Source organism: Lissotriton vulgaris, chromosome 11 (assembly GCF_964263255.1).
Source record: "Lissotriton vulgaris chromosome 11, aLisVul1.2, whole genome shotgun sequence".
Lineage (NCBI taxonomy): Eukaryota > Metazoa > Chordata > Amphibia > Caudata > Salamandridae > Lissotriton > Lissotriton vulgaris.
The window spans coordinates 6,641,949-6,665,962 of record NC_141699.1 but is presented as its reverse complement, the minus strand read 5'-3'; the positions used below and the strand labels follow the sequence as shown (position 1 = coordinate 6,665,962).

The following is a 24,014-nucleotide window of genomic DNA, read 5'->3' as shown; positions in this document are numbered from 1 at the left end:
TGATGAGAGGGAAGGCACATAGCAGGTGGTTTGAGGGGTAGGGTTCTTGACGTTCAACCTGAAGGACTGTAACAGTTTAAAGTCCTAGTGAATTGAGATTCTGCAAGAATTGCTCCTCTGCATGTGTGAGATGGCTGTAATTGACACTTGATACCATATTATGTGATGTGTTATTGCTTATCTTTTTAATTTTTTTGTAGGTAGTAAATGGGGACTGGGTGGCACATGCGTGAACGTAGGTTGCATTCCGAAGAAGCTGATCCATCAGGCAGCACTTTTTGGGGGTGCGCTCAAAGATGCCGCTCACTATGGCTGGAACGTCCCTCATCCTGTTCACCATGACTGGTAAGGAGTGCCCCCTTCTCTGCCTGCTTTATGCTCTGGTCCATGGCCTTTGGAGTCTCTGCTGTTGCACCCATCAAGGGTCAAACCTCCAGCCTTTAATGGCCATATTACCATATTAGATGAACAATATGATGGTGCTTGCTGTCTGCACCCTGTCTATCACGAAATGCAGCAATTTGAGTATTCAAATGTTTATTTCAGGATTAACAAACCTCATAAAACATACATAATCACAAGAGCAATACAGATTATATCAGTTAAAATCGGAAACATTAGTTAAAACTAATCAAGATATTATTCTGTATACAAATCCAGTTTTAGCGTGTCATATAAAGATTCAGAATGTAAAGTGCATCATACATTAGCAGCAAGTAAAATAATTAAAAGAGAAAGGAAAGAAGAAATTTGCAAAAAGGTTGAACTTATTGAGAATGTGATTATTTGAAAAGTAGCAACCTGCATGAATGCGGACCCTACCTGAGGTCTCAGAACATATGAAAACAGCAATTAATTTTTTATCTTTCATACAGACTGAGCGGAAGTAAATATGTTAAAGAACTTTATATCTGTTTGATGCATCACACATCTGTGGGAAGGCCATTGTCCGTCTGTGCCATAAAGTTCATGTCGACTTGCTCACTCAATCCTCAGAATGAGAGGTATGATTGTCTGTCTGTCTCTTCCTTCAACTTATCCTCTGAGGGAAATGCATCTTTGTCTCCAAACTCTGCCTCCGTGGAATACTTTGTGCATCAAGAACCGTACCCAACGTTCAGTAGAACTGTAAATACAGTCTTGTTCTCCTAACTCTACATGTCCTTGGTCTGACACACACTACTCTGTACACAATGGAAAATATCTTTCCCAAGTAACTTTACAGAAGCATAAGTACGACAAAGACTGTAAAGCAAGTGAGTGAGTTAAAGTAAAATTAAAATATATAGCAATCTTTAATAAAATACATGATCATAATCGAAAACACATTCAATAATAAAAACATTTAATTTCTGTTCAAAATTACTTAGGTGGCAATAATTAAATCTTCGACGCGCGTTTCGACACGAAAGGGTGTCTTCTGCAGGAAAAGCCAACCAATTTCTTGTGATATATTTCAGATATTATAGATGGGGATAATATTTCAGAAGTGGGACCTTTAAAAACTTGATGTCGAGGTCGTGTTTCAATCACTCTATTTATTTTATGTAAGCCCTTATTTTCTGTAATTTTCGATTGAAGAGCCCAGTAGTGGTTTGCATTGTATAAAATATTTGGGAAACGAAATCTTTGTATAGCTACATTCATTCACGATAAAGTCCCCTTCTTGTCCTGCCATTTAAATCTCGCTTAAATCGAGTCGTTATTTCAAGCGCAGGAAAAGAAGTCCGGAGATTAAAAAGGAGAACCCGCACGTTGATATTTGAAGGTCTTGTTTGTACAGCAGTTCTCCTATACCGAGGCTTCCTAGCTGACTAGCGTGGATATAGCGCGTTCAAAAGCTTTGTCAATTGTTATTATTATTATTATTATTATTATTATTATATAAAATTTATACCGCGCTCAGTAACCCGGGGGCATCCCGGCGCTGTAGACACAGGAAGGAACGTCAATTGTCAATGGTTGTTAGTTGTGTAAGATAAATAAGTAGCAGCTATGGCTTGTAAGTAATATTGAAAAAGATTAGACTTAAAGCCCTGGTGACACCACACGATGTTGCTGCTCCTGAGTTTCTAAAAGAGAAGGGAAATCCAGATAGAAAATGACTCTCTTTAAAGGATTTCCCTTCCCCCACAACCCACACCTGGCATGACGTCATGCTGTAACTTCTCCACCAGTGAGCAGCGTGAGCACACTTGGATGTGCCTGCGGTCACTGCAGTCTGGAAAAATATAGACCGCCTGTGCCAGGGCACAAAACAGAGCCCGATAGAGACCCGTTTCGATGCCCCCTTTAAAAAACTGCCGGTGCTCAGCACTGGTGAGACCCGGTCCGCTTAAAGCCTGGCTATACCAATCTTGCATATTTCTGGCTTTAGACTGTTATCTCTGCCTACCACTGCATGATTAACAAAGTCACTCTGACCTGACACTTTTTAAAGAGTTTTAGTGGACAAATAACACCATAGTTCACAGCAGAATTCACAATGGACTAACCCCGCCAAAGGATTCAACATGGATTAACGCCTCTTCAAGGGCTGCCAGTGGTCTAACACCGCTAAGCAGTTAACAACAGACGGTTGTCACTGTAGGGTTGCAACAGGCTACCCTCTCTGCTAGGTTCACAGTGGACTAACACCGCTGCTGAGTCCACAGGGGACTAATGTTCAAACAGGGCTCACAGTGGACAACAACCACTGCACAGTCTTCAAAGGACTGACACCACTGCAGGGCTCACTGTGGACTAATGTCAAGAGTTCACAATGTGCTACGACCACCAGAGGGTGCACAATGGACTGTGGTCTCAGCAGGATTCGCAACAGACTAACACCACTGCTGGGTTTGCAATGGACTAACTCCACTGTTGGGTTTGCAACAGACTAACACCACTGCTGGGTTTGCAATGGACTAACACTACTGCAGGGCTCATATTAACTAAAACCACCAATGGGTTCAGAGCACCCTAATGCCAAAACAAGATCCCCACTGGACCACGACCACTCCTGGGTTCACAGAGGAGTAAACCACTGCAGGATGTGCAACAGATTAACACCGCTACATGACTTGCAATGAACTAACACCACTGCAGGGTTCACAGCGGACTAATACAAATGCTAATGTCACAACAGGGTACACAGTGGACTATGCCACCCAAGAGTTCACAGTGCACTAACACCACTGCTGTGTTCAACAAACTGACATATAACCCTAGGGTTTACAACCGAGACTAACACTGCCGCAGACAAACACCAGCCCTGCACTGAATATAAAAAGATTGATCCTTGCAGCTTGTCGTGTTACATCCTAACAGTAATTTTAATTTCTCCAAAGGTCTAAAATGGCTAAAGCGGTCCAACATTACGTTAAATCCCTGAACTGGGGACATCGAGTGCAACTGCAGGACAGGTGAGTGAAAAGCCTTTTAATTCTGTTAGTTCGCTGCTGCTTGTCTGCTTCATGTGATTGTATGTGTGACCGTCAGGAGCAGCAATATTAGTTTGAACCCGAGGTAGTACCCGGGCGCTGTTGATGCTCTATGGCTTCTGTTCTATAAAACATGCACGGCTGTATTCCAGGGCCTGAAGCTCACAGTGCTGAAGATGCCCACTGGAGACTCAAACAATGCCCACGTGCTGATGGAGGTTGTGTGTAATGTTCTGTGACTACTAAACAGCAGGTATGTCTAAGTAGGAAGACATGTATGTTTCTGCTGACTGGACTTCTCCGTTACAGAAAACTGTCAGCAAATGTTAGACAGCACTTGGAGTAAAAAACATAGGATTTAGCAAAGGAGGATTCAGAAAGTGTACTGGGAATAGGTCTCAATCCAGAGAATAACAGAGGCAGAGGCGGTGATATACATGTATATCACCATATACAAGTCGAGCCTCTTTACTGGCTCATCATTGTCCATAATTCTCGGGAGGGCCACCAACACCACAGTCCTTACATGTCAGCATTCAGAAGCAGACCTCTCTTGCTGCCTCTTACCGGAAATAGAAATCCGGCTCCAGCACTGCAGCCAGGCTGCCCATTAACGTTTTGCATCTGAGGCCCAGCACCCCTAGTTGCTACATAAGACTGACTGTGATACTGAACGTTGCAGAGGATGGTGACTTAGCGTATGCGGCACCTGTGTATGCAGACTCACAGGTTGTGGTGCAAATGGTGCCGTAAGGAGTGCCCTCAACAAAGACAATGGAGTCTTGTTCAGTGGTGCCATCAGTTGTTGCACAAGCATAGTTGGTTTCAGCTCCAAAGCCTATACCAGCTTTCGGCATAAGAAGCCAAAGGCAGGGTATATGGCTAGTAGAGGTTGCATGTGTTTCTAGGACTGGTTATTTGGGTTTAGCAACTGGATCACATCCGCAGCCACATGACAGTACGCAGCCTTTTCCTGTTGCTGCCAGCTGGGGGATGTCTGCTACTCCCTTAGATTCTTAATCTGACAGCAACTCTGAACCCTCAGTGGTGGGTGGTGCGTGGTTGTCAGAACACACCTCCACTGGAGCTGAATGGGAAACGTGCTGGAACAGTCTTTACACACATAAAAGTATGCGTGTTCATATAATGCAGCACATATGTGCTATTTCTTCACTCACAGAGCGCCAAACCCACAGACTGGACAGCTGAAATGATTTATCTGACATATATTGAATTTATGGTGGTCAAAACTCAACCGCATAAAAGTATGAAGCTATGTCTAGTTTTAATTGGTCTTAAGGGAAGCATTGTCTGTATGTATGACCCTGGCTTCCTGGTCTCACATATTCTGTTGGTTGCAGTCACATCTCAATTCACAGGCTTATTTTCAAATGCAGTTTGTTTAAATAAGGATACCAGTGTTTTGATGTTTAAAAAATATGCATTAAATACTTGTAATCGCGATTAGTAGGAGTGAAGCTATTGTGCATAGTGATTTCACTGTCGTTGCTCCCACATGGATTCAATAGACCATTGGCCCGAGTGAAATAGGCAGCACTTGGGTTTTGTAGTGAACAGGAAGTAAGCTGATGAATATATAAACTTGTCTTTTACAGGCTTGTCATGTGTCTAGGAACACACTGTTATCGGCCCTCCATGAAGAGCAGGTTGACCTGTAAATTCTGTTTGCTCGAGGAGCGGGACCTGGGAAACTACTTCTCTCCGAAACCGTCCACTACTGTAAACTTATTAATATGCAGAGCAAGGCTATTCTGGGTTTTGGGCTCATAGCTTAATTTTACCAGGCTTTTTTTGCATATTCTGAAAATCCTGTAGTTGTGCTGGTCGGAGAGAAAGTAGGTCAGCACTTCTAGTAGCTAGTGAAGAAGTTGTATGGGGCTCTGTAGTATATAGATTTATTACATTCAGTCACTTGGGCACAGACTGCTGATAATTCACCAATGTATTAATGTTGTTATTAAACGTGAAAATCTTAAATTTCATGTATCAGCTTCAAGCAGAAGTATTGTTTTTAGGTCAAGCCTAAGGGCAGCGTGCATGTGCCTCTCTGCAAGGCATACTGTAATCCCTCTGTGGAGTTTGAACACACCCATCACACACCCACCGCTTTTCACTGGTTGCTCAGTCCGTCTTTATAAATTCTATAGTTTTTGTTTGTGAATAGAGTACATTTGTCCCGCCTTGTAGCTGTTTTGTTCGTGCCCTGCAGACTGCCCCTGCTAAACGGATCCTTTCGATATGGGCCATTGTTTTGGTTCGCCCCCCTATTTTTTTCTTTGCCTCTGCTTGTTTTGTAACTTTCCTGTTCGTGTTTCACTTTGCTCCCGCCCCCCATTGTCTGTGTTCACTTTGCTCCCGCACCCCCTCCCGTTATTCGTGTGCCCTTTGTTCCCGCCCCTCCCGCTGTAGTCTGTGCTGTCTTTCTTCCTGTCCCCCCTCCTGTTGTCCGTATTCCCTTTGTTCCCCTCCCCGTCACAACATAGTTTGTGTTGTCTTATTTACGGCCCCCCTCCCGTTGTCCCTGTTGTCTTTGTACGCGCAACCTCCCATTGTCCGAATTGTCTTTCTTCCCGCCCTACTTTCTGTTGCCTTTCTTGCCATCCCCCTCCTGTGCTCACCCGTGACCCGTACAGCTCTAACTGTCTGCGACGTCCCCCCCTCCATAAACATACATTCTGATGTATAAGGCTGCTTCTCTGGTACGTTAGCACAGTTTCTTGTAGTGTAATTTTCCTGCTTTACACCCCATCGGTGGCTTTTACAGGCCTCTCTCTTCTCATTAATGCACTATATGGGCTACACGTGTTGGTTTGAAATATGCAACGATGTTACCCATAACCACGAGAGCAGATTATCTATTGTCTGCCTCCCATCTATAGACTACTCTAGGTGCTCGCGGTGAACGTAAAAAGCCACTCCTCCTAGTCATTTTCTCTGCTCCCTTCTGTTAGTTGTTTTGAGTCTCTGTATTTTCCAGGAATTCATTTATTTCCTTCTGTAAGAGGGTGGGGCTATGAAGCGATTCATGTCACCATGGACTACATTGTATTTTAGTGTTGGGGTAGTTAATTTGCTTAACACATGTGCTAACAAGGACTTGTGACTGGAAAGCCCGGTTGCTAATCTTTGATCCCTGGTAACAAGGAGCCATATTCCCTGACCCCCACTCACCACCTTCTGCAATCAATGGGGTAGTGGAACCGGGAGAGGATGGACATCTACATACCTAAAAATGAGACCCTGGGGTTCTTTAGGACCATGTAGTAACAACTCGCAGGAAACATAGGTGTGTGCTTAGAGGAAGGCTTTATTCATGACAGGGACTGCACAGCAACCGACCGGCGAATCACCCTCAAGCCAACAGAACACATATTTCAAACCCAACATTCTAGGTTTTGTTGTGGAACGCACGCGTGCCAGAGCCCACGAGGGGTGAGCATTCCACAACAGAGGGACACAGGGAGTAAACCACTATATTATCCCCCTCCTTTAAATATAATTAAGAACATAATGTAACCGGGCAGAGAAAAAAAAAGGAAACAGAAGGAACAGGAATGAGAGAAGAGAAGAAAGGAAAAGATGCATGGAGAACAAAGCAAAAAAAAAAAGTGCGTAGCACAAAAGAGACTGGGAAAATAAAACTATCTCAGCGAAATCTAAACGGAACAGTACGTTGTCTAATGCTCCTGCGCAGACTTAGCGTTGAGGGAGCTATCACGTGTTTACCATTAGGAACATCAGAAAAACTGCAATCAGAACTACTGTTAGAAACATGTCCTGGCAACTTAACAACCCTGGACACGTTCCACCAATGTTTGTTGTTCACCCTAACAGCATTACCGCATACCTTATCCACAACCATGGGATCAGAAAACTTTGCGCCTCCTTTCTTGCTATGAACAGGAATCTTCACACATACATTATCTCCAACAACAATAGTATTAGAAATAGTATGTGGAACAGATTTTTTTCTGGAATCAAGAATAGATTTTTGGCTTAGCTGAGCTTTGGAGACATTCTCTCTGACAAGATCGTCCACACCCACCATGGCATCCATCTTAACCCACCTACACATCCATCTAGGACACACCATGGAGGAAGGTTTCCTTTACCGCAACAATTCAAAAGGAGAAACCTTTGTATGCAAGTGGGGTGTAGTATGGTAGAACTATATCATGGAACGCACCGCCTTCTGAACGATATACTTGCTAGAAACCACCCATTGAACACAATTGTTCAGAACTCTGTTCATTCGTTCAACAAGCTTGTTAGTTTGTGGGTGATAAAGGAAGCTCTTGGAGTGAGTGATATCACCCTGGATTAGAAAGTCTTGAAATCCCTGATTGACAAACTGTACCCCATTGTCAGACAAAATGGTAGAGTGGAAACCCTCCTGCAGGAAAATGTCCTTGAGAAAATCGATGACATTTGTGGAATTAGGTTCGCCAAAGAAACAAACCTCTGGCAACTTGGAATAGTAATCTATGGCAACAACAGCAAAGCGAGAGGAAGAAGGTGGAAGGTTAAAAGGACCAACTAGATCTAAGCCAATTTTCTCCCAGGGCCTAGAAGGAAGATCAATGGGTTGGAGAGGAGGAGTCCTCACTTCTCCAAATGCCCCCGTGAACACCACCAATTAATCTGCCTCTGAGTTTTTCAGGGGAATCAACCTATTGCCACGCATCAAAATACCGTCCTCCCCAGAGAGTTCCATAGCGACTTTGACAAAGGTTTGCAAAGAGAATGGTACATTCTTTTCCTTGGCTCAACCATTCTTGACACACTTAATGACCTGGCACAGCAAAACATCCTTGGACAACTCACTCCTCCACTCTTCCTCACTCACAGCACACATATCACCCGTGACCATGGAGTTGATTAAACAATTGTCCAAATCATGATCTTCATTTTGACAAGTATCGTCATTAGAGATGGGAAACCTTGAAAAATAATCCGCCCGGCTGTTGTTGTTACCAGGAATCTAAGAAACCTCAAAATCATACTGAAGCAACTTGGTGGATAATCTTGGGAGTGTGTTCATTTTTTTTTGTCTCCAGACAGGACAGTAACCAATGGGCTGTGATCTGTGCTTAGCTCCAAATGGTTACCCCAAATGTAGGGATGAAATGTCCTGATGGCCCACCAACAGGCCAGCAGTTTCCTTTCAATGACAGAGAAATTCAACTCTGGATCACACAACACACTAGAGGTATAACCCAAGGTATTCTCTGTGCCGTTTTTAGTCTGAGTGAGAATGGCACCTAACCGAACACCGCTAGCACCAGTGGTGATGCTGCACATGACATTTGGTTTGAGAATTTTGGAGCCAACTAACTGACACTTTATCCATTCAAACACTTCCTGACAGATTGTCCCAGAAAAAAAGCACACTCTTCTTCAACATGTTGGTGACAGTCTGCACCTTAGAAGAATAATCAGGAACAAACCATGAGTGAAACACACTACGTCTAATGAATGACTTGAGACCAAACTTATCAGTCGGCGCTGAGCTGTCAACTATAGCCCTGATCAGACCAGGTCTAGGTTCCACTCCATGTTCCGACAAAACATGGCCCAAATTCTCCCCCTTCTGTACTGAGAAAATACACTTTTCTTTTTTTTAACTCCCTTCTCTTGCATGACATCCAGAACGCTGTACAAAGATTCATCATGCTGCTCCTTAGACTCACCATAAATCAAGACATTGTCTTAAAAAACAGCAACACCCATGAAACCTTTAAGCATCTGACTCATGATCCTCTAAAATACTGCCACCGCAGAGGCAAGACCAAAAGGCATTTGACAAAATTGAAAGGCATGCAACAAAATTAAAACGTGCCAATCAGTGACACAAAAGCCGTGAGGTGCCTTGATGAATGATCTAAGACTACCTGGTGGGAGGCTGACGCTAAGTCCAGTTTGCTGGACCATTTGGACCCATTAATCATGGTCAGGATTTCCGAGATCTTGGGGAGAGGGTGTGAATCAATCCAGATAGTTTTGTTGAGACTGCGTAAGTCAATACAAATGTGAAGATCACCATTTTATTTTTTGCCACAACCAAAGGAGAAAGCCAGAGAGGATTCAATTGGCTCGATGATGCCCTTCTGACACAAGTCATAAAGTTACTGTTCAAGCTGATCTCTAACACTAAAGTGGACACTCCTGAGTCTGTGCTTGATGGGAATGGCATTGTCCTTAACCTTAATCTGATAGGTGAAATCCCTGAACGGTCCCAATTCGCCACCAAAAACGTTGGAAAAACGTTGTTATACGTAATCTGAGAATTCATTAGATGAGCCAGTGGAGACTTGTTCCTTAGTGCCAAGCCTAAGAAACTTCTGAAAAAGACCGTGATGGAACCATCCTAGAATGGACAAACCCTTGATTGCCACATACAACTTGCCATGGATCTTTCTACCTTTAAATTCAAGAATATCTTCAAAATAATCAGCCAGTTCTATCCTCAGTCCCTCATGAGAAACAGGAGCCCTGTCTGGAGGTTCCAAAAGACGAGAACCCCACACCTTGTTAAACAATTCCTGGGTGATCATGGTTACTCTTGCACCAGAATCCACCAGAAGACTCAATGTAAAAATCTTCCTAGACCGTAATAAATCACCATAAACGAATGCAAAATATGTGGCTCATAAATCATGTACAGCAATGTCAAGCAAACAAGGACAGTAAAATTGAGCTATTTTACTTAGTACTCAAGGTATAAAGGTAAAAACAAAAACAAAATGCGTATTCAACATGTAATATTCACTATTAAAAAAAATATTTAAAAAATACAATTTATGTGTACGACAATTATCTTTAGGAAATACAATCCAATGATTAATGTTGTGGCTGAGCTGTGTACTATTCGACGCGCGTTTCAGCGTGTTGCGACGCCTTCATCAGGAAATAGGGCCACAAGTTCCTAAAATTCATAAAAACATTACCAATGTAAATAGTCCTATAAATGCTTGACATACAAATACAATTTCACACAAAAGAACAGAGGGCAGGGGCCAATAGAATCCTCACTTAACCATGTGAAAAGTGTCAACAGATTTAATTCTAGGTGCACGAAACCAGGGAGTGCTTCCCTCTCCACTCCCCAAAAGTAAGAAAAAATCTTACAACTATTGAAACATCAAAAAGTGGTTTCAGCACTCCAAAGACAATATTAGCAAAAGTTTTTTTTTAATATATCTCATTCAACTTAGAGAGAATTTTTGTATACAGAAAATATGCATATAAGGAAAGAAGAAGTCCAGATTCGGTCGATGTGTTTCTTTTTCCAAGATTTTTTTCTTTATTGGTCACATAACAGAAACTTCTTCCCAAAATGGAATCATCATAGCCATAGCAACGCGTTTCGTCTCGCAAGGAGACTTCTTCAGGGCTATACAAGGAAATATACAAATACATATTTAGCATGATGGTGACTAACCTCTTAATTGCCTTTACAGTACAAAAAGAAGTTGCTATATATTTACAGATAAAAACATTATATTCTCAAGAAAATGTATTTATACATTCAAATAAACAAGGACAAAGAAGCATAGTTCATGAAAATATAAAGTAACATGTGCTCACATACTCATGTAGTCATTAGAATTGATTCATCATCTCAGAGCTGTTAAAAAAATCCCCCTAGCACCAGAGTGAAAGGACTTGGACATAAGTGCACATATTGACAGAAACAGCCTACAAGAATGGAAAAAATAATTTTTTACAATGATACCTTTAAGTCAATAGTAAAGGTCTATGATCCTCAAAATACGAAATAGTATGGTATTCACAATGGCAGTTAAAATGGAACGTTTGTTAGCGTATTCTTATAATCTGTAACAGTAAAAAAGATTATCACTAAAGAGATAATGTTCCATACAGCACCGCTAATAGACAGTGGAAATCAGAAAAAGTTTACAACACTATACTCTAGAAATATTGTAAATATACATGGTGGTACATCTGTACAAACTAACAATCATCCTCATGGTAAAAGCAGACAAAAACCACAAAGATGTATGCAAATCAACTGCGTCCTGTTTTGCTTAACTCATGTAAAAAGTACAAAAGAAGTAGTACATTTTAACCTCATAGGAACAAAAAAGTAGGGCATCTGTATTGTTTTGACAGAACCCAAGGATACAGGAGCATGCCAGAGCGATTAAAAATAGGGATGAGAGTTATCCTGTCTCGGTGCATATACAACGAGAACACCCTAATGAGATGAGTTTTAATTTTCATGGCATTGATCATGTCAAATTATCAGAGAGGGGAGGCAATAGAGAACTACTCCTCAGGCAACGTGAAGCCTCCTGGATATGCCGCATTAGGACTGTACAAACTGGGCTAAATGTTAAAGATGAGATGCATTATTTCCTGTGATGAACTTGCAGTTTAAAATGTTGATGGTTTCATTTTTTTTTGTCGGTGATGACATTGGATTCTGTCTGGCATGTTGACTATTACATACACCCTGTGGTTTATGTCTGTTTGATATGCGTCTATAGCCCACTGGACAATTATCTGTCATAATAGTATGCTTTTTGGACATACTTTGATGTCCCAAGAAAAATCTGGACGTATTACTTTTGGGTATATACAAAAAAATAGTGTTTCCTTTTGACATGATTCATAAATTGGTGTTTTTCACTCACTTATGGAATCAAGAGAGCAGTGTTTCGGATGTATATTGATATATCTTCTCTTTCTTTTGCAGCCTTTTGGCGCATTAATATTAATATTGAATAACTTTTCTCTTTTAGTTGCATTATTTCCGAGCCATTGCCAATATGGCCGTCACAGTCATTTTCCTTACTATAGGGCTGCCACTATTTAAAACTAGTGTGATTCACAATATGGCTGTTATTACACCGATTGCCCATATGGCAGACGGTGGGCCAAAATGAGCGCTTTTCTTACACCTACAATGAGGTTCCCAATATGAAGCAATGTTATTTGAAATAACTGTCTAGGTCATCCATTTGGTTTTGCATTTGGCGAGGTACACTGCAATATGGCCGCCGTTGTCGAGTTCTTGAAATATGGCCACATTTTTCTATGCCCAGTGTTTACCGTAACATAGTCGTAATTGTTACATTTATTATAGAATGTTCACCATAGTTCTCCAGGAGTACCCCATGGGTCTTGCGAAACACAAATGTTTAGGTACCCAACACTTAGTAATGTCGACTGGTTGTTTAAAATTTAGTTTTTAACGTATGTCTCAAAACTAGCACTTCCGTGTGCCTATGCTGTGACACTGAAAGTTAAGACTGGTGTCGTTTTTTGTATCTATCAAGATGTTCCCAATTGCAGGCAATATCTTCAAACAAGACTCTTTTACAATCTTCACTGATTTAATGTCTTTGTAGTGTCCACTATAATATGGCTGCCACTGTGATTACAATATGGCCGACATGATTTCGGAGTAGCGTTTTATTTGTTTTTTGGAAACGATAAAATTTATGTGCCAGACACTTTATATTATTTTTTTGATGACTTAAAAGTTGTTTATAGTCATATATACATTAGCCGGCTGCATTACGGTCTTTGTTGTTATTTCGGGCTTTACACGTAGTCATGTGCTCTTTTTAAACTTCCGGGTCGTGCTATTTAAAAATGCTGTCTCTGTTTGAGATTGCTAGATGCAACCCTCGAATGGATCGGTTATCATGCGGTTACTATGCCAGTTTACGGTGAGTCCGGGGTTAGCTTAGGCTCTTGGGTGTTTGTTCTCCTACATACTTGGGATTCTTTTTGGAAATGTTGCTAACGCCAATTAGTGGTCATACATGTGGGAACAATGCTCTTTACTTAGTTTTTTTTGTTTATAACGTTTTGAGTGGGGACATTTTCTAAATGCTTTTCCCTTGTGCAATATTTTTTTTTGTATGATATTTCCTTGCCATGACACTTATGAAGATTTGTATTGTTAGATATAACATAGTTGTGCCTACTAGTTGGCAAATTGGGAGTACCTAGCGCAGATGTGATTTACTTGGGAGACGGGTCGACTGTTATGCTACAAAGACTGAGTTGTTGATTAACAGTCCACCCGACACTTATGTACCATGGATTCCTAGCGGGTATCATTAGTAAATTTCGCACTGTCTGCGGCATGTGTCTATGAACTCATGCTTTTATATGTAGTCATTCTCTGCCCGATTTAATAGGAAAACGCGTGGACTAAGAGTATTTTGGTGACTTCAACATAAATGCAGTTGTTCCAAGGGTTCTGTCAAAACAATACAGATGCCCTACTTTTTTGATCCTATGAGGTTGAAATGTACTACTTCTTTTGTACTTTTTACATGAGCTAAGCAAAACGGGACGCAATTGATTATTGCATACATCTTCGTGGTTTTTGTCTGCTTTTACCATGAGGATGATTGTTAGTTTATACAGATTTACCACCATGTATATTTACAATATTTCTAGGGTCTAGTGTTGTAAACTTTTTCTGATTTCCACTGTCTATTAGCGGTGCTGTATGGAACATTATCTCTTTAGTGATGATCTTTTTTACTGTTACAGATTATAAGAATACGCTAGCAAGCGTTCCATTTTAACTGCCATTGTAAATACCATACTATTTCATATTTTGAGGATCATAGACCTATACTATTGACTTGAAGGTATCATTGTAAAAAAATCTTTTTTCCACTCTAGTAGGGTGTTTCTGTCAATATGTGCACTTATGTCCAAGTCCTTTCACTTTGGTGTTGGGGGGATTTTTTTAACAGCTCTGAGATGATGAATCCATTCTAATGACTATATGAGTATGTGAGCACATGTTACTTTATATTTTCATGAACTATGCCTCTTTGTCCTTGTTTTTTTGAGTGTATAAATACATTTCCTTGAGAATATAATGTTTTTATGTGTAAATATATATGAATTTTGTATTAAATACTGTACTTTTTTAAAATCTGTAAATATATAGCGACTTTTTTGTACTGTAAAGGCAATTAAGAGGTTAGTCTCCATCTCATGCTAAATATGTATTTGTATATTTCCTTGTATAGCCCTGAAGAAGTCTCCTTGTGAGACGAAACGCGAATGGCTATGATGATTCCATTTTGGGAAGAAGTTTCTGTTATGTGCCAATAAAGAAAAAAATCTTGGAAAAAGAAACACATCTACCTTTTGCTAATATTGTCTTTGGAGTGCTGAAACCACTTTTTGATGTTTCAATACAAATACAATTAACAGAGTCTGAACAAAACACACAATCATGAATTCGGACACATATTTGAGAACAAAGATGATATTCAATATGCCTTCGGACAGGCAGATATTAAAAGGAAGATACAAAGGAATCTTGTACGGATATATATTGAATCTAAGAGTCTAATACTCCCTGCATGGCTATGATGACCATAGGGGTATATCATACTCGATCACTTACAGATGGCAAAATATAACATCTTAATAAGATTGAAATCAGAGAAAAAATATAGTAGAATGATAGACGTGGGAATAGCTAGGGTGAAGTAAGATATATTGACATAGTCATACATTTCTAAGTGAGTTAAAAAATGTGTATAGGTCTTATATCAAGAGTACATCTCTTATTAAAGTCAGGATATGGGCCATATATACACAGCGGTAAAAGTGTAGATTTAGATAGAAAAAGATAAGTCCCAAATAACCCAAAATAGATGCTGTTATACAGCAGATGATAAGCTATAGGTCATTTTTTTATTTGATACCTGTATAGTTAAAAACGGGAAGCCTGAATGTATTTTGGGCGATTGATGCTCCTATGTATAATGACTCCTAATATTCTGAAAAAATAGATGGATATAAGTTTGAGCTAATATCAAGGGACTTTGATGATACTAATAAGGTTGGATAATAAATAATCTGCATGGTAACAAACCTTATTCTATCTTATAGATAGGAGTAAATTAGATCAGCCGTAAATGTCAGAAATCCTGATGAGTCATCAGGTCCTGAAGCGAGGAAGGATGCTCCTTAATGTAATGTTGGTATCAGGAAATGTCAGGTTAAAAGATCTATGAATACACAAATGATAACGATACTAGGTATTATTGAAGGGGGGATATGTCAAAACAATGTTATAAGAGCTTCTGAAAATATCGAACTTTTACCTTATTATTAAGATGAGCAGTTATACAGCGAGTGTGTCATCAGTGGATATTTTCAATCAGAAGGACGATATAAGCGGCGCATGAACATGGATGGATGCCCTGGGAGACAACAAAACATCTAGTATCAAGTAACATGCTTAAATATCTTTGAAAGGACTAATAGTTATACTTAGTTTCTTGATGAAAGTTCTATCGAAGGTAGAGCTAGGTCATTGGGATACTCGTAGGGATGTATGCTTGTTTGTAGGCTAATGAATCAAAGAATATAATATTGAACTTAACTGAATTGATAAAATTCTGTGCAGTGAGTGATGAGCACTTTAACTGCGCTATCTAATACTGCGATTCTCAGAGGCACTTAGTATGGAAAGTGACAGAACAGTTGCTATCCAGTTCCGTGCTTGGATTTCTTTAAGGGAGCCAGTAGCTGTAATATGTCTCTTACTAGAAATACTTTTAGTTGCAGCACATGGTCATTTTGATATAAATCTAACTGGGAGCATCTTATTTGGCTTAAGGTTTAAATGATACGATACAACGCCTAATCGAATTAAATGGATAATGAGCCGTGGGGTTAAGGCACCTCAATAGCGCTATCTGATATCACAATTCTGAGATTATTATTAGAGGCGCTAAGTTCACATACTGACTAGAAAAAAGCGATGTCAATGAACGTCTGTGAGCGCTTACCTGATGTGTTAATGTTTGCGTCCGCTATAGGCTATTGTGGAGGTTTGGTCTTCTCCTCGATGATAAACGGCAGAACACTGAATGAATCGGCTTTAAATGATGTATTACCGCAAGAACGCCGTTGGTAATTGGCGTATTACGTACTAAATGTCGACAGTGCAACTTCTGTGTCATGTGACTGCCGTCATCATAAGAGCACGGAAGAAAGCTGTAAGACAGACATAAAGAATGACAGCAAATAGTAGAATATACTATTTCTGATGTGTATATTAATAAAAAGGATAAAATGGGACACATGTTGCTACCTAATAAACAAAGAATAATAACTAAATTAAAAGAAAAAAAGAAAAGCGGCTCAGAATGTGTTCCGCTGTGAGGGGGTAATAGGGCATCTATATCTCAGGTGTCTCGAAGGACATCAAAGTGAAGTTTATACCTTGAGTACTAAACAAAATAGCTAAATTTTACTGTCCTTGTTTGCTTGACATTTCTGTACATGATTTATGAGACACATATTTTGCATTCGTTTATGGTGATTTAATACTGTCTAGGAAGATATTTACATTGTGTTTTGCCCTGTCCTAGAAGATTTCATATGTCAGGGGGTCTCTGTTACTTCATATATCCACCAGAAGATACACTTTCCTATCTCCAATTCCAGTTTCAACATAGGAGTCAACACATTCAACGGTGTCATCGACTACAACCGCTCTCTCCCCAACTGCCATAACCATGTCCCTCAGTTCATTCTGGATAACACTGTAGTTGTCAAAATCAAACACAGTCCGCATCCGACACATTTGCAACAGGAGGGGAATTGGCCTGTTTGCCAACTTGGAAAGAGAACCCACTGTGTTTTACACCTTGACACACTTTAGCAAAATGATACAGTTTACCACATGACCTGCACGTCACATTTTTGGCTGGACACTCCCTACAAGTTTTGAGATGTGAGGAATTACCACAACGGAAACACAAATTTGTTTATCTGACAAGAGAATTCTCAGGACGTGGGCAACACTGTTTTTAACATCCCCCACTAGTCCATTTGATTTGTCCTCTAACTCTTTCACTGAAGCTTTGGGCAGCTCAATGCTCTTTGCATTGCAAATAGTCTCCTAGAGGGAAGGATTGCCCATGGACAACAACTTTTGCTGGATTGTCTTGTCAAAACACTTATAAATGTACTGCTCCTTGACTAACTGCTCAGTGAACACTTCAAATTGACAGTCAGCACTCAACTTGCGGAGAGCAGAGACAAAAGCATCAACATCTGCTCCCTCTTGAAGAACTTGTCGAATGACCACCAGACTGGGTAGTACGTCGAAGCGTAACTCTAGTTTCTTAACTGCTTCAACGTGTTCATCAATGTCCTCTTCGTCGTGCGCACGCACCAAAGGTGGTAAGTGTTTGAACACTGATCTACCTTCGATCCCTAAGGAATGAAGCAGAAGACTTTTTTTTCAGTCCTATAACGAGAAGCTCCAATAGCACCCAAGTAAGTTACAAATGTGTCATACCAGCTTTTCCAAGTTATTTGGGGGTTTCCAGGTGCTTCGAGAAAAGGAGATGTGGGTGAAACAGACTGCATAGTAGAGAACAGACTGGATATGCTGCAGATGACCCTCCCAGAAGCAACAGTGTATATTCCATACAAAAAAAGTAATGTCAGACTTATGTAGTCAACGCTGGGTAACATGCCAGGTGTTTGTGTCACCGTGGAGAAACGTGACTGACAGGAAGTGGTTACCAGCAATACTGAGTAGCACAAGATTGATAATTGCCTTGGCAGGTGTGTGTGTCACTGAAAATATGCCCAAACGAACTCACACAGCAGTGCTGTTGACAGCAATAGTTGAAACTCAAGGTGTGCGTGCCACCGGCACAAATTGAACAGCACTTTAATTGAAAATCACTAATTTGTTGCAGCTGACTTCAACTTGGTCAGCCAAAAGGCACGCAAAGTGTGCGTGTTACTGACACTGTAGACTTGAAATCTGTGAGTCTGCAACTTGACACACAAGATGTGCTTGTCACCGAACTAGCTGAACACTGTTTTACATGAGTTATTACACACAATGCATGCGTGACGCAGAGATTGAGTTCCGTGAATGATGAAAAAAGGCCAACAGAAAATAGCCGGTTTCTCTTGACACGATGATAACAGCCAAGAAACTCGAAATATGAAGATCAATGAAACAGCACGAAAACAGCCTCAAAGTATGATGTTCAATAAACCAGCACGAAACAGCCAACGCGTTTCGCCCGATAAGGGCTTCCTAAGGGCAGAACAAATTCAGGTGGAATATGGTCTCATTAGCAAAAGCCACAGCTGATATGATTCCTCAGCAGCCAAGCTCATTGAAGCACAGATAGTGTGCAACATTCATGGTATAAGAAAAAACCGACGACATGAGATGACTTAATCGGAGTACCAATTCAGGTCTTTTTTTGCGCATAATTTGCGTGTAGGAGGTTGCTACGTGTGGATCCCTTCTTCTACTGGATGAGGACGACTCTTTAATTCAGGATTTACCCAAGTGTAGTGCATATCAGAGCACTCACTTCCATACTTTGATGGGTGAAAGAAAATAAAGTTAGCTACAGATACTCTAGTGTTCGTTCCACCTGAATTGGTACTCCGATTGAGTTACCTTCTGTCTGTCCCCAACATCCACCGTGAAACAGATGTTATGGACTACAGATACTAGTGCAGTGTCAGTCCCATTGTTGCTCCTAAATCCAAACCGATATACATCCATCAGTTAAAATTGTTCTAGATAGTTTATCACCAGGACATTTCGATGTTTCTCCAGGATTTTAGTTGGTACAGGCAACAAGGAGATGAACCGATAGTTTTTTAGTTCCGCATGGTCCCAATTAAGCTTTTTGAGGAGCAGAGGCTTGACCACCACCCTTTTCCAATTTCGAGAAAAAATCACCCAGATTTAATGGCTTTGTTCAAGGAGTCAGTAAGATGGAAAACTATGATCTCAGGTCCCAATTGCAAAAACCTTGGGTGGAGAGCCTGATTTGACACTGCAGAGATAATATTCTTGTGTCAGAAGAGTAAAACACGATAGACGGACAGTAGGGCTGTGTTAGACCTGTCAGCCCTAGGGTGGTCTTTCCCTGTTTTTTTCCGGACTTGCCTGATTTTTTCCACCGTCTTTTTCGTTGGCCTTAGGTCTCCGAGCGCCTTCCCATTGCTAATCAATGCTAAGTTGCAGGTGCTCTCTACTTCCAACATGGCTGCCACAGGCCCCTGCTACTGCGGAGTGGTCTTAATAGTAGCACCCTAGTTGCCAGGAGCTGGCTGGAACCCTTAAACATTGTTGCAACACCAGTCTGCCTTGCCTGCCCACAGCTAGAGTAGGGAAGCTCCTGGAACCTTCCAGAATAGGGGAGGGGTCTGCTTTTGCCGCCTTAGAGTGTGGTCACCTAACCTGGTTATATATGAAGAAAGGAGGGAAAGTTTTTTGTCAGTTGGGGCATCACTGATCTGGGAGAACCTACGTAGGAGACTTGGGCGGTAGGGCCTAAACCCTGTCACTGGGGGTGACCGGGTTTAGGCGCTGCCCACCAAGCTGTGTGAAGAACACTGAACTAGCCCACTGATCTGGCCCGGCGGGAGGGGAACCCAGGGACCACCTGCAGTGACCTGCTGAGACTATCCTGTCATCAGTCTTCAACTCAAACCCCCCCCCTCACGAAACTGTCTACTAAGGGTGCAGGAACCAACAAGCGCCAAGAAGAAACCCACCTGCACTAATCAGGACTACTGGGGATCAACCAGGTACTAGGCTGTGCCATCTCTGCCCCCTCTGTCAGCACCTGTGGCCCCCGTGCTGTCCTGCCTCATCTCCTCTGTTAAGACTGCCTGGACGGCTAAACTGCCTTCCCTGCCTACCCCGCGCTCTCCTACTGTGCCCCCTTGAGAAACGCTGGGGTTCTGGAGACTATTGCTGCCCTAAAGCGCTATGCCCGCAAAGCGCTATTGTTGAGACTGCCCCAAGCACTAACTCTGCCAAGCGCTACACTCCTCGAGCGCCATCCTGCCAGCCATCTGTGTGCCCCAAGGTGCGGCGATATCGTCGCACTACCGGGGAACTCACCCCCGCCGCCCGGGCCGACTGTGTGCCTCGGCTGCCCCTGCAGCAGCTCAGCCCCTTTAGCGGCACCGGCGTCATCTTCATTAGCCTCGGCGGCCCCCGGTACCAGGAGAGGGCCGCCACCGGAGTGCTAAGGGCCGAAATCACCGCCGCAGCCCGGCCTGTCCGTGCGGAGTCCCCGCGGTGGCCCCTGAAGCCGTGGGAAGGCCGCCGCAAATTCCAGTCAGGCCGCACCAGGCCGCACTAGGCCTCGCCAGGCCCGAAGCCATCCGGCCTACCTCACGTGACGGGGGTGTCGGAAGTGACTCCGCCCCCGCCGCGCTCTGATTGGCCGCTGGCGCCGCGTCCCCACAGGCCGCTCTGCCATAGGCGGCTGCGGGAGCACCCTCGCTCCCCATTGTTCCCCGGTGCTGCTAGGCCAAAGGAAGGCCCAGGACCGGGCGAGACACCTGCGCGGGAGCACGAAGCGAGTCTGGAGCCCCTGCCGACCTCCACTGGCCTAGAGAGAGGGCCCGAATCACCGGAGGACTCTCTGGAAAGAGCAAGAGCCCCTCCCTTCCTGAATCACCGCCGCAAGGGGCCTAGGAGGCCCAAAGACTAAGGTAACCCCGGGGGAGGAGGGCGGAAGGCCGGAGAAGGCCAGAGTTCGCCCCTCCCCCTGGGCAGACTGTTTTTGGGCCCCGTTGGCCCTAATTAGCCAGAAGAGAGTCCTCTGAACTGGGCCAGGACAGCCGTTGGGCCCCGTGACTGGTGCAGGGTCGAATTAACCCCTGGCTAGGGGTCTGTTACTGCTTAATAAATGTTATTCCCCCTGCTTAAGGAGAGGTTGCCTGACCCTTGATGAAATGTTCTAGACTTCTGCCTAAGGCAGTGTTCCCTGAATGCCTTTAGTTACTCCCTGAAATTGTTATTGCTGAGTAATGAAACATTTAGTTGCCTAATGATATGGGGGATTGAAACATGAAGTATTGATGATTGAATTGCTCCCTGTGCTCCCCCCATGAAATGATTTGATGAAATGCTTTGATGAAATAGAGATACCGTGATTATTGATTACCCTGACTCTGCTCTAGATAAAAGCTATTTGATTTTTACTCAACCTCACTGGTGTGGTGTCAGTCATTGTGTGCGTTTCCTGGCTCAGTGGATGTGTGTGCTGTATGGTCACTTTACACCTAAGCTTTCCGGTGCCTACCTGCTCGTGCCAAGCTACCTCCCAGGGAACTGGGGGCCCCAGTTCCTACAGGCTGTCTTTAGAGGACATCGTTTTTAACAGCCCTAACTCAGCCTGAGAATCCTATTAAGGGGGAATAGAAGAATTTGTAATGGTCAAGATATATCTATATATCTCTACCTATATCAACAACTTTAGAGTAGAAGAATTTGACCGTTCGGTCAAAGACGTACTGAGAGCCCTCTATAGTGCCAGACACTAAAGAAGCAGATAAGAGGTTAATCAAATTAAAAGGATCACTGGATGATTTAGTTGAGGTAAGCTCATTGGCGCATCACAGAGACTTTTCCTCCTGAACGGCCTCTCTATATTCAGCCAGAAGAGCCTTATAGGCAGTTCTTTCAAGAGGATGGTAACATTTCTGGCATGCCTGCTCTTGATGGCGACAGCCCCATCTATGCCGTCCAAGTCTCTCTGAGAGCCAGGGTGCTGAGGGAGTCTTTCTTTGTATATAAAGTTCCTTAAGTGGGGCTATTATATTAATAGATGCAGTAAGCCATGAGGATAGTTCTGTGACCGCCGATTCAGCAGCCTCATGTGAAGGACTGGGCTATTCTAAGGCCCAGCGGTGTCAGGGGACAACACCTGAAACCTTCGTGGGTTACCTGTTCCGGCGTACAAATGACAGAGACACGGGACACTTCCTTCGTCGTCAAAGATCGAGATTTATTTACTGCAGGGAACACAGAAGTCACAAGAAGTACAACGCATGTAGGTTCTAGGAGACTGCTTCAAATTGCAACTGTGGATCGCTCCTTAAAATTGAATTGTGTACTATTCTTTTAATCTCTGTTTATTTGCCTGACACTCGAGACCCCTGTACAGCGGATTTAGCAATGCAGAGGGCGAGGCTGGGCTTGATTGAACCGCCGCCTTCCTCGCGGTGCACAGGCCATGCCCACTCATTTAGGCCACCCCCCCACCCCCCGCTCGCCAGCCTACTTAAAGCGCTGATAACAAGCTTTGCTGGACTTCACCAATCTCCTGAGGCACAGCCGGGAGCCACGCTCTTATTGCTCTTTTAAAATTGAATTGTGTACTATTCTTTTAATCTCTGTTTATTTGCCTGACACTCGAGACCCATGTACAGCGGATTTAGCGCTGCAGAGGTCGAGGCTGGGCTTGATTGAACCGCCGCCTTCCTCGCGGTGCACAGGCCACGCCCACTCATTTAGGCCACGCCCCCTCCCTCTCCAATCCTCTACCAGCATATAGGATGTGTCCTTACCGGAAGCGCAGCGGACGAGCGCAGCGGGCGCGCCGAAGGCACGCCTAAGGCAAGCCCGTCTGCGCCCGTCCGCGGCCGGACGGGGCCCGGGCCATGTCACTCTGCCCAAACTACTACCTTCACTCCCTGGGACTTGATTGCTCTACACTCACTGAGGTCACTGGACACCACCAGCTCCACATGCCTGCAACAACTAGGTATTTATCAACCTCGGAGTACCTTTCCTGAGCTACAGTCCCTCCCGTCCCTTCTCTCTTCCGCACCCTCAGCTCCTCCTTCTCCCCCTAAACCCCCACTTGCTCAGGCACCCGCCAATATGGAATTAGCGTTCATCTACCTTAACACTCGTTCACTTGTCAGACACCAACTTGACATCTACCACCTCCTAGACTCGGACCGACCCGATATTCTTCTCCTAACCGAGACTTGGCTGACCGAGGACTCCTCCCCCGACATTCTAGCAGCCACCCCTCCAGGGTATTATATACTCCATGCCAATAGGCCTGCCGGCAAACTAGGAGGTGGCGTAGCCGCCATTATCAATCTCTCCCTCAGGTTCACTTCCCTCTCCCTCCTCAACATCCCTCAGGTGGACTGTTTGGGAATTAGATTTGAATCTTCTGTCTCCCCTCTTACCTGTGTTCTGGTTTACCGTCCCCCACAATCTATGCCCAATTTCTATTCGAACTTTGGTGACCTGCTCTCTCAGCTCACCATCAACAATTCTAAACTCCTAGTCCTGGGAGACTTCAATTACTGGCCGGCAGAAACCCATGAAAGCCCCCAATCCCTGGCTTTCACCGATCTTCTAACTGGGCTTAACGGTATCCAACACATTCATCTACCCACTCACTCCAAGGGCCACACCCTTGACCAGGTGTGGACCTATAACCTTGAAATTAAGTCGCTCACGATCTCACCTTGCCACTGGTCCGACCACCATTTAATTTCTTTTCTCCTCCTGGTTCCTCCCCCGCCCCCCGCAGCCGAGGCCCTAGCCTCCAAGCTCGCAACTGGAACAAAGCAGACCTTGACTTATTCCTCACCTCTTTATCATCCTCGGCTTTGGTTACTCTAGGCCCCATCGACTCCCAAGAAGCTGCACTAGTCGACTGGCTAGAACAGGCCAGCGACAAGGTTGCTCCCCTTAAACTAATAAGATCTAAGCGCCCCCACGACGCACATCGATGG

At 43.3% G+C, this 24,014-nt stretch overlaps 1 protein-coding gene across 1 annotated transcript in view; it reads left to right on the top strand.

The window, feature by feature from the left end:
- The first annotated feature begins 204 nt into the window (after positions 1 to 204).
- TXNRD2 (thioredoxin reductase 2) overlaps positions 205 to 24,014 on the top strand; it is a 342,307-nt gene continuing 318,497 nt past the window's right edge. The window contains exons 1-2 of the mRNA XM_086942637.1: positions 205 to 345; positions 3,330 to 3,404. Coding sequence (XP_086798763.1) covers positions 3,337 to 3,404 — 68 coding nt within the window. The 5' untranslated portion in view covers positions 205 to 345; positions 3,330 to 3,336. The remainder of the gene's footprint in view (positions 346 to 3,329; positions 3,405 to 24,014) is intronic.